The sequence below is a fragment of the Bufo gargarizans genome, chromosome 4, assembly GCF_014858855.1.
Source record: "Bufo gargarizans isolate SCDJY-AF-19 chromosome 4, ASM1485885v1, whole genome shotgun sequence".
In the NCBI taxonomy this organism is placed as follows: domain Eukaryota; kingdom Metazoa; phylum Chordata; class Amphibia; order Anura; family Bufonidae; genus Bufo; species Bufo gargarizans.
The window spans coordinates 287,188,060-287,202,269 of record NC_058083.1 but is presented as its reverse complement, the minus strand read 5'-3'; the positions used below and the strand labels follow the sequence as shown (position 1 = coordinate 287,202,269).

The 14,210-nt window shown below is 43.1% G+C and overlaps 1 protein-coding gene across 1 annotated transcript in view; it reads right to left on the bottom strand.

The window, feature by feature from the left end:
- AFG1L (AFG1 like ATPase) overlaps window positions 1–14,210 on the bottom strand; it is a 138,605-nt gene that overhangs the window by 8,940 nt on the left and 115,455 nt on the right. The window contains exon 11 of the mRNA XM_044292093.1: window positions 4,351–4,491. Within this exon, the coding sequence (XP_044148028.1) occupies window positions 4,351–4,491 (141 nt within the window). The remainder of the gene's footprint in view (window positions 1–4,350; window positions 4,492–14,210) is intronic.

The window sequence follows — 14,210 nt, the reverse complement described above, 5'->3', positions numbered from 1 at the left end:
CAAGCATCATGATACGGGGATGTTTTTCACACTAAGGTGTTGGGCCTATTTATCGCATACCAAGGATGGATCATGGATCAGTTTGAATACATCAGAATACTTGAAGAGGTCATGCCGCCTTATGCTGAAGAGGAAATGCCCTTTAAATGGGTGTTACAACAAGACAACGAACCCCAAACACACCAATAAATGTGCAACATCTTGCATCTTGGTTCCAGACCAACAAGATTGACTTTATGGAGTGGTCAGCCCAATCCCGGATCTTAATCCAATAGAAAACTTGTGGGGTGACATAAAAAATGCAGTTTCTGAGGGAAAACCAAGAAATAGAGAAGAACTGTGGAATGTAGTCCAATCATCCTGGGCTGGAATACCTGTTCACAGGTGCCAGAAGTTGGTTGACTCCATGCAACACAGATGTACAGCAGTTTTCAGAAAGAGTGGTTATACAACTAAATATAAGTTAAGGGATTTAAAGGAAAGCAAAATCTACAAACATGTTTCAGTTTATATAGTGAATGTCTGAGTTTGTAAAGAAGAATACAAACACTGCTATTTTTTTTGAACAGTCCAATATTCACTTTTCTTCAATTTTTTAGAGGAACAACACAAATTTGATATATTTTTCTTCATGTTTTGATTTGGAATAGAATGTGTAGTGTTCACAATGCATTTGTGTGTATGGAAATAAAAGCTATTAGAAGGATTTTGAGCTTTATTCACTTTTTGTAAACACACTGCTAATTATTTTGAACACAACTGTATGAAGCGCAGAGATTACTACTACCAAGATGCATAACTTTACATTTATCCACATTGAACCTCATTTGCCAAGTTGATGCCCAATCACTCAGTGTTCAAGTCAGATTGTAGTATATGGACATCTTCTATAGACTGTACAGTTCTACATAGCTTAGTATCATCTGCTGATGCTGCCACCCTGCCTGTTTTTTTTAACATATGGCTCCTACGCCACACTGTGCCCCCTGTATTTTCCCCGCGCAGTATGTTAATACTGAGCATTGGTACAGGGAGGAGGAGACTGCAGGGTTTCTCAATTGGCGTCTCCTTCTCCATGGCTGTGCTGTGATCAAATCACAGGGGAGAGCGTCATAGCCAGGGAGAAACCTTACCTGTCTGTGATGCTTCCCTCCCCACTGTGTTGCTGCCACCAATGAGAAGTGAGGGGAGGGGGAGGGGCTGTGGCCACTGCGCTACCAATGAAGATAACTAACCCATTAGTTCAAATCTAGGTGGCAGGTGCCAGCGGCAGAATCACATACCCCGCCTCTATGACAAGGCGCTGCGAGCCGCTGCACCCGCCACCTATATTTGTATTAAAAGGTAAGTTATCTTCATTGGTGGCGCAGTGCGCCCCCCCAACCCCAGTATTAAAGTCATTGGTGGCAGTAGCCACAGGGTCCCCTCCCCTCCTCCTTATTGGTGACAGTTCCGATCAAAGCCCCAGCAGTGTAATCCTGGGGCTCCGATCAGTTACCATGGCAGCCAGGACGCTACTGAAGCCCTGGCTGCCATGGTAATCTCCCTGCTGCAGTGTGCACAGAGCACAGGGCAGCAGGGAGTGTGAAGTCCTATTCACCCTAATAGAGATCTATTAGGGTGAAAAGGAAAAGAGATTAAAAGATCCCAGGTTCTAGCCCCTAAGTAAAAAAACAAAACAAAAAAAAACACCAAAATATTAAGAATAATTCACCTTTCCCAATTTTACATGTAAAATATATAAACAATAAATAAATAAACATATTACATATCGCCACGCTCAAAAAGCCCAAACTATTAAAAAATATCTTCTATGCGGTGACAGAACAAAAACAAACACGCGATTCGCCATTTTTTTGTCACCTTGCTTGTGTGGTTTCGAATGGTATTGAGTATCCAATACTTTATGGTATTGAAATCGAATCAAAATTTTGGTATCATGACAACCCTAGTATATAGTATAGTATAATACCCTCTGTAACCTTCTCCTGATGTACTTCTCCTGAAGCAACACTCCTCCTGGATACTGGTAGGAGAAAGGACCTGTGATGACATCATCTGCATGTGACCAGTTCTTCTTTCTCCAACCAGAATGTATCATAGAAAGTCAAATTAGGCAGTAGTGGTACAGGTTTGACCCCGACACTCCTATTCTCCACCCTCCCTCTTCATCTGACACTCCCTCCTCAGGAAGTGAGGGACGCCCTCTTTCCTTATAATGGGGATTTTGGGTGAAAATGAGCACCACAGGGACATCAGGCCCGGTGCTACCGTCCCAGAAGGGCCCTACTATCATCTGCCATTGCTTGTCAGAACAAGGTAAGAATGTGAATTTTATAATAATATTGTCTACAAATACACCATGATGGATTCCACATGTGAACGGCAGCATGGGGGACAAGTAAAAAGGCTATGTAAGCAGCTTAGCACAGAGACAGAAATGGTTAAAATGATAAAGACAAAACATAAGCAAGTGTCATACTGTACTACAAGTACATGTGATGCGTGTAAGTATCTTATGCACTTGGTTATGTAAGCATATTCAATCACTATGACAATCATCAATGTATGTATTATTCAGTGCTTTATAAATAGATGCTGCTTTAAAATTCCACTTTTGTTCTGTTTTCTTTGTCAGGCACAAGGTTAAATGACATTTCAACATCCGTACTATTTCAGGAAAAACAATATCACACAGGAATCAGGATGCAATTACGATAATGAAAATGTTAGGATATTGAGACTGGTTCTAAAAGTTGTCAGCTATGCACAGCGGCAGCCATTGTACATTCAGGGCTGTGGAGTCGGTAGATAAATGCTCCGACTCCAACTCAGACTCCTCAGTTTTTGGTACTTCGGACTCAGACTCCTCTGTATTTAATATGAGAATGTATTTTATACATTCCTTGAAGGAAAGAAAGGCAACATACATGTCATTACCATAGAACTACTGGCTAGGAAGCTGCTGCCTAGAATCCCATAGTCATGTTTAAAGTTTAAGCTAACAATCTGAGTTTACAAGTTTTTATAGCCTTAGCTGAATGACAGCAGTTTTTTAAATGGTTTACAGCTTCAGTCTTGAACTATTCACTACCCATTCCCTTCAGTTATACAAGTGTCTCTAGTCCTGCAAAAAACATATTTACTTAATCAGTTATCAGTGAGAGGCTAGGTTAACCATGGGCGTTGCGTTCCCTGTAACAGCGGAACACAACACAATGGAAAGTATAAGTATTGCCGCTCCTTAACAGTGCGTTGCGTGCCATATAGTGAAGCATGTGAAAAGCATGCTTCTTCATGGTCACTTAACGTGTTTGTTTTGCGGTAACGTGACGCACTGCATGCATTGGCCTTTATTCTTACAGTAGAGAAGTAATTAATTATAACTTTTTGTGAATTGGGACATTTAAACTTGCTTTTTTTTATTTTATTCCAATTTAAATTTTGTAGGAGTCTGAGTCGGTTCAGCCGACTCCAGGTACCCAAAATTGCCTCCGACTCCTCGACTCCACAGCCCTGTGTACATTACAGGGGATATTCCAAAACTGCCCACAATGTCAAGCTGATTTGATGGACATTAAAGCACATTATTATAATAAGATATAAAATTATAAGCTTATAAAATACATGCTTTGTATGTTTGGGTGATAGCCGTGATAGAACCTCAAATAGTCAGGTCAGGTCCATTTCATCAATAACATTATATACATTAGACACAGACAATAAGACACGCAAGCATGTGTGTTCAAATGTGTGTATACCTGTCTATTCTTCAGGATCCTTGGCTATGGGTTTCCATGGTATCTGTGTCCCAGAACATTCATATAACATGCTTGTCCTAAAATCACTTGGATCTGCCTGTGTACACACGACTTGCATGTTAATGTAGTAATACCGGAACACAGATGCTGTGGACCCCAACCAGATACCATGGATCCACCTGGAAGAATTTCAAGTGCCAGGTGATCTGGCAATTCTTGTCACATGGTTATGATGGCACGATTTTTGGACTTTCACATACTGGATTTGAAGGAATCTTATTGTGTTCATCTCCCAGTGTATAACAAAATATTTAAAGAGGACCTTTCATGGGTACAAACATTGTAAGATAACTATCTGGACATGTAGAGCGGCGCCCAGGGATCTCACTGCACTTACTGCCACTCTATTCGCTCGCTGGTGCCCCATTACCTTCTCCCGCGCTGTATGGTAATTGCTACTATCGGTGCCCTGTTTCTCCCTGGGCGCTTGGGCGTTCCTTCTCCCTGGCTGTAGCGCTGTCCAACCGCAGCGCAGAGCTCACAGCCTGGGAGGTTATATAATAGGCTATATAACATCTAATGACTTTACCTTATGGTCATAGAAGGCATCTATGAGAGTAATGAGCCTGCGAGCCTGAGAACGCTTCGTCATATTTAACTGCGGGATATGTCGTATAAAAACCGTGTCAAATTTCTTGCACATCTCCAGATAATCGCTGGCGCCCACGGGCTATAATGTAAAAACAAGTCACAAATGGCATTATGTAAAGTACCAATGTAATGGGTTTCTGTTCATTTGTCCAGTCTCTAATTCCAATAATGTAATCCTAAAACACCTTATAAACACATGGTTAGTACAGCTTAAAATAGCTTGAGGCTATGGGGCCTGTATGCGATAGCATCATGCTGAATATATTCTACATACAGTATAGCATGATTACACATCTACTCATTAGCCATTATGTGCCTCCTCAGCTGTAGGAATTGGGCTATGTCTATATCAATGCTAAAAGGGGTTTTCTGAAACCCAAAAAGTCTCTTTCAGTTAACCTGTGTACAGGAGTCACTTTGAGCTGTACTTACCTGTCCGGCACTTTACCAATTTTGTGATCTCGGCTGGGATCAACTGCAGGCTATTCCTTTAACGTCGGCGGAGTGATGGAAGTACTGCTCACTTCTGTCCACTGATTAGCTGAAAGATACTTTTTAGGTACAGGCCTGGAGAACTCCTTTAAAACATCATATGTCATGTAAATCTGTAACTATGATAAGAAAGAAGGGGAGTTTAAACCTCTGAATATAGTGCACTAATTCACTTCTGGCAGTTGTCCACTTTATGTACTACTGCCAGAAGTGAATTGGTGCACTATATTCAGAGGTTTAAACTCCCCTCCACATTTACACCGGGTGCTGAAAGGAGAAGGCAGGGAAAACAAGTTGGGCAAAGATCTTTAGCTTGCATCCAGAAGAACCATGCAAAGAATGGGGCAATCCTATTCACTGTTTGCTACCTTATTCCTCTGCCACAGATGCATTCAGCTTTCCATATATGTGTGTGTGTATACAGACGTGGACAAAATTGTTGGTACCCTTTGGTCAATGAAAGAAAAAGTCACAATGGTCACAGAAATAACTTTAATCTGACAAAAGTAATAATAAATTAAAATTCTATAAATGTTAACCAATGAAAGTCAGACATTGTTTTTCAACCATGCTTCAACAGAATTATGTAAAAAAATAAACTCATGAAACAGGCATGGACAAAAATGATGGTACCCCTAACTTAATATTTTGTTGCGCAACCTTTTGAGGCAATCACTGCAATCAAACGCTTCCTGTAACTGTCAATGAGACATCTGCACCTCTCAGCAGGTATTTTGGCCCACTCCTCATGAGCAAACTGCTCCAGTTGTGTCCGGTTTGAAGGGTGCCTTTTCCAGACTGCATGTTTCAGCTCCTTCCAAAGATGCTCAATAGGATTGAGGTCAGGGCTCATAGAAGGCCACTTTAGAATAGTCCAATTTTTTCCTCTTAGCCATTCTTGGGTGTTTTTAGCGGTGTGTTTTGGGTCATTGTCCTGTTGCAAGACCCATGACCTGCGACTGAGACCAAGCTTTCTGACACTGGCTAGTACATTTCTCTCTAGAATTCCTTGATAGTCTTGAGATTTCATTGTACCCTGCACAGATTCAAGACACCCTGTGCCAGACGCAGCAAAGCAGCCCCAGAACATAACAGAGCCTCCTCCATGTTTCACAGTAGGGACAGTGTTCTTTTCTTGATATGCTTCATTTTTTCGTCTGTGAACATACAGCTGATGTGCCTTGGCAAAAACTTCGATTTTTGTCTCATCTGTCCACAGGACATTCTCCCAGAAGCTTTGTGGCTTGTCAACATGTAGTTTGGCATATTCCAGTCTTGCTTTTTTATGATTCGTTTTCAACAATGGTGTCCTCCTTGGTCGTCTCCCATGTAGTCCACTTTGGCTCAAACAACGACGGATGGTGCGATCTGACACTGATGTTCCTTGAGCATGAAGTTCACCTTGAATCTCTTTAGAAGTCTTTCTAGGCTCTTTTGTTACCATTCGGATTATCCGTCTCTTAGATTTGTCATCAATTTTCCTCCTGCGGCCACGTCCAGGGAGGTTGGCTACAGTCCCATGGATCTTAAACTTATGAATAATATGTGCAACTGTACTCACAGGAACATCTAGTTGCTTGGAGATGGTCTTATAGCCTTTACCTTTAACATGCTTGTCTATAATTTTCTTTCTGATCTCTTGAGACAGCTCTTTCCTTTGCTTCCTCTGGTCCATGTCGAGTGTGGTACACACCATATCACCAAACAACACAGTGATTACCTGGAGCCATATATATAGGCCCAATGGCTGATTACAAGGTTGTAGACACCTGTGATGCTAATTAGTGGACACACCTTGAATTAACATGTCCCTTTGGTCACATTATGTTCTGTGTTTTCTAGGGGTACCATCATTTTTGTCCATGCCTGTTTCATGAGTTTATTTTTTTACATAATTCTGTTGAAGCATGGTTGAAAAACAATGTCTGACTTTCATTGGTTAACATTTATAGAATTTTAATTTATTATTACTTTTGTCAGATTAAAGTTATTTCTGTGACCATTGTGACTTTTTCTTTCATTGACCAAAGGGTACCAACAATTTTGTCCACGTCTGTATATATATATATATGTGAGAGGCAAATGCGTTTGCCGTATTTGTGGGAGGGGAAGCTGGTTACCTTATATAAACTCCCCTCCCCCTGACAGCGTTCTCGGCGGCGAATGCTTACAGCAGTGTTCCTCAGCTGACGGCACTTCCGGTTGCACGAGCAGGCTGGGTCCGCGTTCATTGCAGGAAGCAAGCGGCAAGACGGTGGTAGGATCGGGGCCAGGGTATGGGAGGGTTGATGCCGGATGCTACCGGCATGAGTCGGTTGGGGGTGAGAAGGCACGCAGGCAAGCCCGATCCTACTGGGGTCTGTCGTCGGCACCAGCGCGTGGTGAGGGGGCGTGTCAGGGGATGGGGCATTGTATCGTCAACCTCGTACCGAGGCGTGCAGTCCATCAGTAATACGACTTCAGTAGTTGCGTGTCACGGAGGCTTCCACAACTGTGGGTTGCCATCTATAAGGTACAAACACGCTCGTAGGTACACGTTCTGTATGGCATAATCAATGTAAGAGTGCCCTACGTGGTGGTTAGTCTCTGCTGGTGATATCATGTTCCTTCCAGGGTCACAGCAACCAAGTTGGGAACACACCCAGTAGTTATTTCTGAAGTATCGAAATCGGATGGCAATGACACATTAAACTTGTAATTATGAATATTAACCACGGCACGCTGCAATTCCTGCCTGTTAAATTTATTGTTTAAACAGGGCCTTTTCTTGAGAGTCCTTGGAGGTTAGTAGGGAGAATTAGGTTCCAGGGCAGATGCTGAAGAAAAAAAAAAAAAAAAAAGGGGGGGGGGGGGGAGTGTTTTAGAGTATTACAAGGAGGGCATATTAGGCAGGGGAGGGGAAATACGTAAAAAAAAAAAAAAAAAAAAAAAAAAAAAGGGGGGGGGAAGAGAGGGAGGGGGGGAACGGGGTATAGGTACACAGGGGGGTTGTCCAGTTGTTCAGGTAGGTTCATGGTTACGCTGTAAGCATAGGTCTATAACATGATGCATTTTTAGGTGCAGAGACTGGCGGTTGGGGAGAGTTTACGGTTTTTATTTCAGCATACGGGCACGTACAGCATAAAGATCTGAGCATCCGTGTAGTTTATTTCAAGCAAAAGTCTGTCACGTCTACAGACTCAATGTAAGTGCTGCCACGTCTGCAGTTTATTAAGACCTGTCACGTCTTCAGGCAATTCACGTGCTGCCACGTCTGCAGCTTATTAAGACCTGTCACGTCTTCAGGCAATTCACGTGCTGCCACGTCTGCAGCTTATTAAGACCTGTCACGTCTTCAGGCAATTCACGTGCTGCCACGTCTGCAGCTAATTAAGACCTGTCACGTCTTCAGGCAATGGGTTCGGTCTGATACGTTTTTCGGACACAAGTCCTGACACGACTTCAGGCACCACGCATGGGGACCTCACATATTACACGGTGGCGTCATTTAAGTTGAGGGTATTACTGGTACTGTCACGTGTGCGGTGCATGGGTTAAGCATGGAGTGGGGTTTAGAGCACCAGCGGCAGTATAACTAGGTAATCCTGTCTATAGGGGAGTGGTCTGCTTTATTAGGGTCCTTTTCATGGTTTCACCCATCAGGTTGGCGGTGGGCTAATGGTGACGGTTCATTTAGTGAGGCTACAAGTTCAAGCATAAAATTTGTTTTGTGTTTCTTTTCTTTACCGTTCCAGTGCAAGATGTCTAACATTTCAGAAATTGGTGACACTCCTAGTGGTCATGGCAGTATTGATCAGCAGTCCGAGAGTGGAGGACCTTCCTACAGGGCATGGACCGTGCCCAAATTGATGGCAGAACTAACAAGAAGAGGGGTTCCGTTTTCCACCTCAGCCAGGAAAGCTGAACTGTATAGACTTTTACAAGCTGAGTCCGCAGGGCCAAGTCAGGAAGTGGTCTCTATGAACACAATTCAGACATCCCTGACACAATTGCATACCTTGATCAATTCAATGGCAACATCATTGTCCGACGTGCAAGTTAGATTGGAGTCTGTCGAGAATAAGGTCATCTCAGGTTCTTCGGCAGGGGCCAGCGGCCCGGCCACGCAGGGAATACAACAGGAACTGCAAGCAGCTCCTATTAGTCTTCCTGATGTCACTCCCTCACATTTCGTCCCAAGCAATATTCGGCAGGACATTCTAGAGGGTAAGGATGTAAACTTGGCTACACTCCTTATCGCCACTCATGAAACGCCGGATAACAAAACGATTGCTTGCGGGGAAGTGTCAGTGATTTTGAAATCAAAAGATGTTAGGCTCAATAGGAAGCTTTCCGTTGCTGAATTTGTATTAGCCTTCAGTTTATGGCGAGATGTTGTTTGTTCAGTCAGTCCACAGAGAAGGGAGGAACTGGATTTGTATCTATATAAGGTGGTGGAACTTGGGTATAAGTATGGAGGTACAGCGTTTTATGAGTACCACAGATCTTTCTCGGTTAAAGCAGCAGCTGCACTATCCCAATTTAATCAAAAGATTGACTGGTCTAAAATGGATACTGAATTATTCTGCCGACACTTTGCAGGCTTGAAAGCACCGGCTTGTTCGTTATGTAACTCTTATTCCCATACGACGGCTTGGTGTACCAGTAGCAATGGGTTGGCAGAATTCCAACAGGTGAAGAATTTTCAGTTCCCCTCTACCAGCAGAATGGCTTCGGGTTCGGATAAACTAGGTCGACCGATCAAGTTCCTGGGCAGATCACAACTGTGTAATAACTTTAATTTTGCAAATTGTAATTATAGTCAATGCAGGTTGCTACACTTGTGCTCCATTTGCTTCAGGGCTCACCCAAAGGCGGCCTGTCCACAGAAAGATGTCAAGACCACATGACTAGGCGTGGTGAATATAGATCTGCTCAGGCTGTTGCTGGCGGATCACCCACAGGCAGGTTGGGTACAATTCGTCCTGGAGGGCTTAGCGAACGGGTTTCATGGCACTGCCACAGGTCCCTTATGAGTGTAGCAATCTACAGTCGGCAGATAGGAATCCATCAGTTGTGTCAGGTTTAATCCAGCAGGAACTTGATAAGGGTTATCTTATTGGGCCACTGAGTCAGTCACCATTTGATTGCTGGCGCGTCAATCCGGTGGGGGTTGTGACCGGTAAGTTCAATCCTAATAAAAAAAGGCTGATTTATGATTTGTCAGCGCCTCATTCATCACCCATTCCCAGTCTAAATGCGTTAATACCATCAGAAGAATTTACCATGAAATATTCCTCAATAGACGAAGCTATTCAGGTAATATTATCCTTAGGCCATAATACGTGGCTATCAAAAGCAGACATTACTGATGCCTTTAAGTTACTCCCCCTACAACCCCAGCTTTGGCGGTGGCATGGCATTAAGTGGCAAGACGCATATTATTTTTCCAATAGACTCACGTTTGGCTCAAAATCTAGCCCCTGGTTGTTTGACCAATTTGCGAAGGCCCTACACTGGGTCTTGACAGACAAATTCCTGGTCAATCACGTCATACACTACCTGGACGATTTCTTGCTAATTGAGCCATCATGGCAGGTTCCGCAGGATTTACAGATTCTACAGTCAGTTTTCAAGGATCTCAACGTCCCCGTGGCAGCCAGCAAAGTGGAAGGGCCTAGCACCAGAATTACCTTTTTAGGTATTCAATTGGATACACAGAAAATGGAGGCTAGTTTGCCAGCGGATAAACTAGTCAGAATCAAGGAGACGGTATCAAACGTCTCTCGGGCAACAGCTATGTCCAAAACAGAGTTACAGTCTCTCCTGGGGACTTTGAATTTTGCCATTCGGATAATCCCACAGGGGAGATCCTTTATATCTAGATTGTTGAGGTTACTCTCTTCGGCACCGGAGCAGGACAGTCCGATTCGTTTAGACCAGCAGGCCAGGGCAGACTTAAGTATGTGGGACAAATTCCTGGCTCAGTGGAATGGGGTCTCATTGTTTTTTCCAGCAGCATCCAATCAGTCGCCAGTGGTATACTCTGATGCGGCTGCCACTACAGGGTTTGCGGCCATCTGGGGTCCTCACTGGTTGGCAGATGGTTGGCCTCCAGAGATTGCTAGTTCCTCTGCCAGCATGCGGTCTTCTCCTCTTTTGGAGATCTATCCTATAGTGGCAGCAGCACAGGTCTGGGGAGCGCAATGGACCAATAAGACGGTCTTGTTGTTGACAGATAGCGCAGTAGTGGTGGAGATTCTAGCGAAAGGTAGATCGGCTGCGTTAGAAATCATGTCTTTTGTGCGGAAACTGGTATGGTTATCCTTACTACATCAGTTTAATTTTGTTTGCTCACATATTAGTGGTCGTGAGAATGTGGCAGCCGATGCGTTGTCCCGGTTTAATTTCCCTCTTTTCTTCCAGGTTTCCCCAGAAGCAGATCCAGTTCCGTCAGTTACACCTCAATACGCAGACCTGAGGATGGATTAGGGCACCATCTCGAAACAGCACGTAGGCTTATGCGCCAATCGTTATCCAAAAATACGATTAAACTCTACAACACGGCATGGGCATGGTTCACGAAGTTCAGTGAATCGTACCCGGCGGAGGGTATGGGGCATATCTCCTATATAATGGCATTCATCGGGTTTTGCCACTCTCAGCTGAAATTGGCTTTCAGTACAATTAAAATATATCTGGCAGGGATTCAGCATTTTTTCCATTTACTCCGCCCTGAGGAACCGTCTCTCTTTTCAGCGCACCCCATTAGGGCAGTTCTGAGAGGTATCCAGAAAGAAGCAGTCAAAACTCAGGTCACCCGGCAACCTCTATCAGGCATGACATTCAAGTTATTGTCTGATTCTCTAGATAGAAGACCCTTCGGGTATGATATCAGTCTTGCTATCAAAACTGCATTATACGTTGGTTTCTTTGGGTTCCTTAGGCCGGGGGAATTCACGTGTAGTGCGACCTCCTCCACGTATTTAAGGAAAAAGCACTTGAGTCGGGACGGTGATACTTATGTACTGAAGTTACCTCACTCCAAAACAGCTTTACCAGGGGAAGTAATAGAGATCAGATATTTCCCTACGAACAATAGGTGGTGTCCTGTTAAGACCATTCAGCAATGGTTGACGTTTATCTCAGACAGTCCAGAGGATGCAGCTTTGTTCACAATAGCCCGCAAACCCCTCAGTTTATCGGTGTTCATCAAATATATACGCATGTTGCTGGTCAATACCGGCATTAACCCTCGGTCTATTACTGGTCACTCATTTAGAATGGGCGCAGCTTCCGCGGCATCTAGCAATGGGGTACCGGTTCATGTAATTAAAAGGCTAGGTAGATGGAAGTCTTCATGTTATGGTCGTTATATCCCAAATATGCATAGTGAGCTGTCCATGGCTTTTCACAAACTGTTAATGTAACTCAATAAATCTACTGTGTATCGATTAGTTTGGGTTCCTCTTTTTGGCCCTCTTTAGGTTTCTCTTCCTACAGCAGTTACGGCACAATTCTACTGCTTTAGAGATAGATAGGTATGGGCATCAGGTTCTCGATACGTTTCTGATAGCTGAGCCGAGCACAAATATATATATACATACATACATATACAGTACAGACCAAAAGTTTGGACACACCTTCTCATTCAAAGAGTTTTCTTTATTTTAATGACTATGAAGGCATCAAAACTATGAATTAACACATGTGGAATTATATACATAACCAACAAGTGTGAAACAACTGAGAATATGTAATATTCTAGGTTCTTCAAAGTAGCCACCTTTTGCTTTAATTACTGCTTTCCACACTCTTGGCATTCTCTTGATGAGCTTCAAGAGGTAGTCCCCTGAAATGGTCTTCCAACAGTCTTGCAGGAGTTTCCAGAGATGCTTAGCACCTGTCGGCCCTTTTGCCTTCACTCTGCGGTCCAGCTCACCCCAAACCATCTCAATTGGGCTCAGGTCCGGTGACTGTGGAGGCCAGGTCATCTGGCGCAGCACCCCATCACTCTCCTCCATGGTCAAATAGCCCTTACTTTCAAAGTTTTCCCAATTTTTCGGCTGACTGACTGACCTTCATTTCTTAAAGTAATGATGGCCGCTCGTTTTTCTTTACTTAGCTGCTTTTTTTTTTTGCCATAATACAAATTCTAACAGTCTATTCAGTAGGACTATCAGCTGTGTATCCACCTGACTTCTCCTCAACGCCACTGATGGTCCCAACCCCATCTATAAGGCAAGAAATCCCACTTATTAAACCTGACAGGGCACACCTGTGAAGTGAAAACCATTTCAGGGGACTACCTCTTGAAGCTCATCAAGAGAATGCCAAGAGTGTGCAAAGCAGTAATCAAATCAAAAGGTGGCTACTTTGAAGAACCTAGAATATGACATATTTTCAGTTGTTTCAAACTTGTTTGTTATGTATATAATTCCACATGTGTTAATTCATAGTTTTGATGCCTTCAGTGTGAATCTACAATTTTCATAGTCATGAAAATAAAGAAAACTCTTTGAATGAGAAGGTGTGTCCAAACTTTTGGTCTGTACTGTATATATAAGAAAACGGACAGCACATCCAGTAGAAAATCGAGATTTTATAGCCCATGTGGGACAGTGAAGCAACGTTTCGGCTCGGACACAGAGCCTTTCCCAAGGCTCTTCGTGCTTGAGAAAGGCTCTATGGCTCTGTGTCCGAGCCGAAATGTTGCTTCACTGTCCCACATGGGCTATACAATCACGATTTTCTACTGGATGAGCTGTCCGTTTTCTTCTATTATTCTGGGGTAAGGAGTTACACCCTTGGACATAGCACCCGCTGTATATTTTTGGGAATTGGTACTGCCATTTTTTTTCTTTATATATATATATATATATATATATATATATATATATATATATTTACACACACACACGCTTATGTACTTTCATGTTTGTTTTACATCTTATGGCAATTAGCACATTCCACGTTCGCCATGTGAGCAATTAAAAATAAATCACTTAAGACTTAATGAATCTGCTTACATTAATGATGTCCCAATACATAAACAATTCAGACTTTCTGTAGACTATCACTCTGCAGCACACTTCAACCATCTGAACCTTCTCGGGTGGAGGAGAAAATACCCATCCTCTCAAGCTGGGATCGGAATGAGAAGTGCCTTTATACATTTACATATAGGGTTATGTAATACTTTTGCCTGAGTATTATTCCAGTCTGCAACAGTGAGTGCTCAACTAAGCAACATTCACTTAGTAGTTTCTCAATCAGTGATCTTCATTATATGAACAGTCGATACCAGGACTGTGTACTATATCAAGC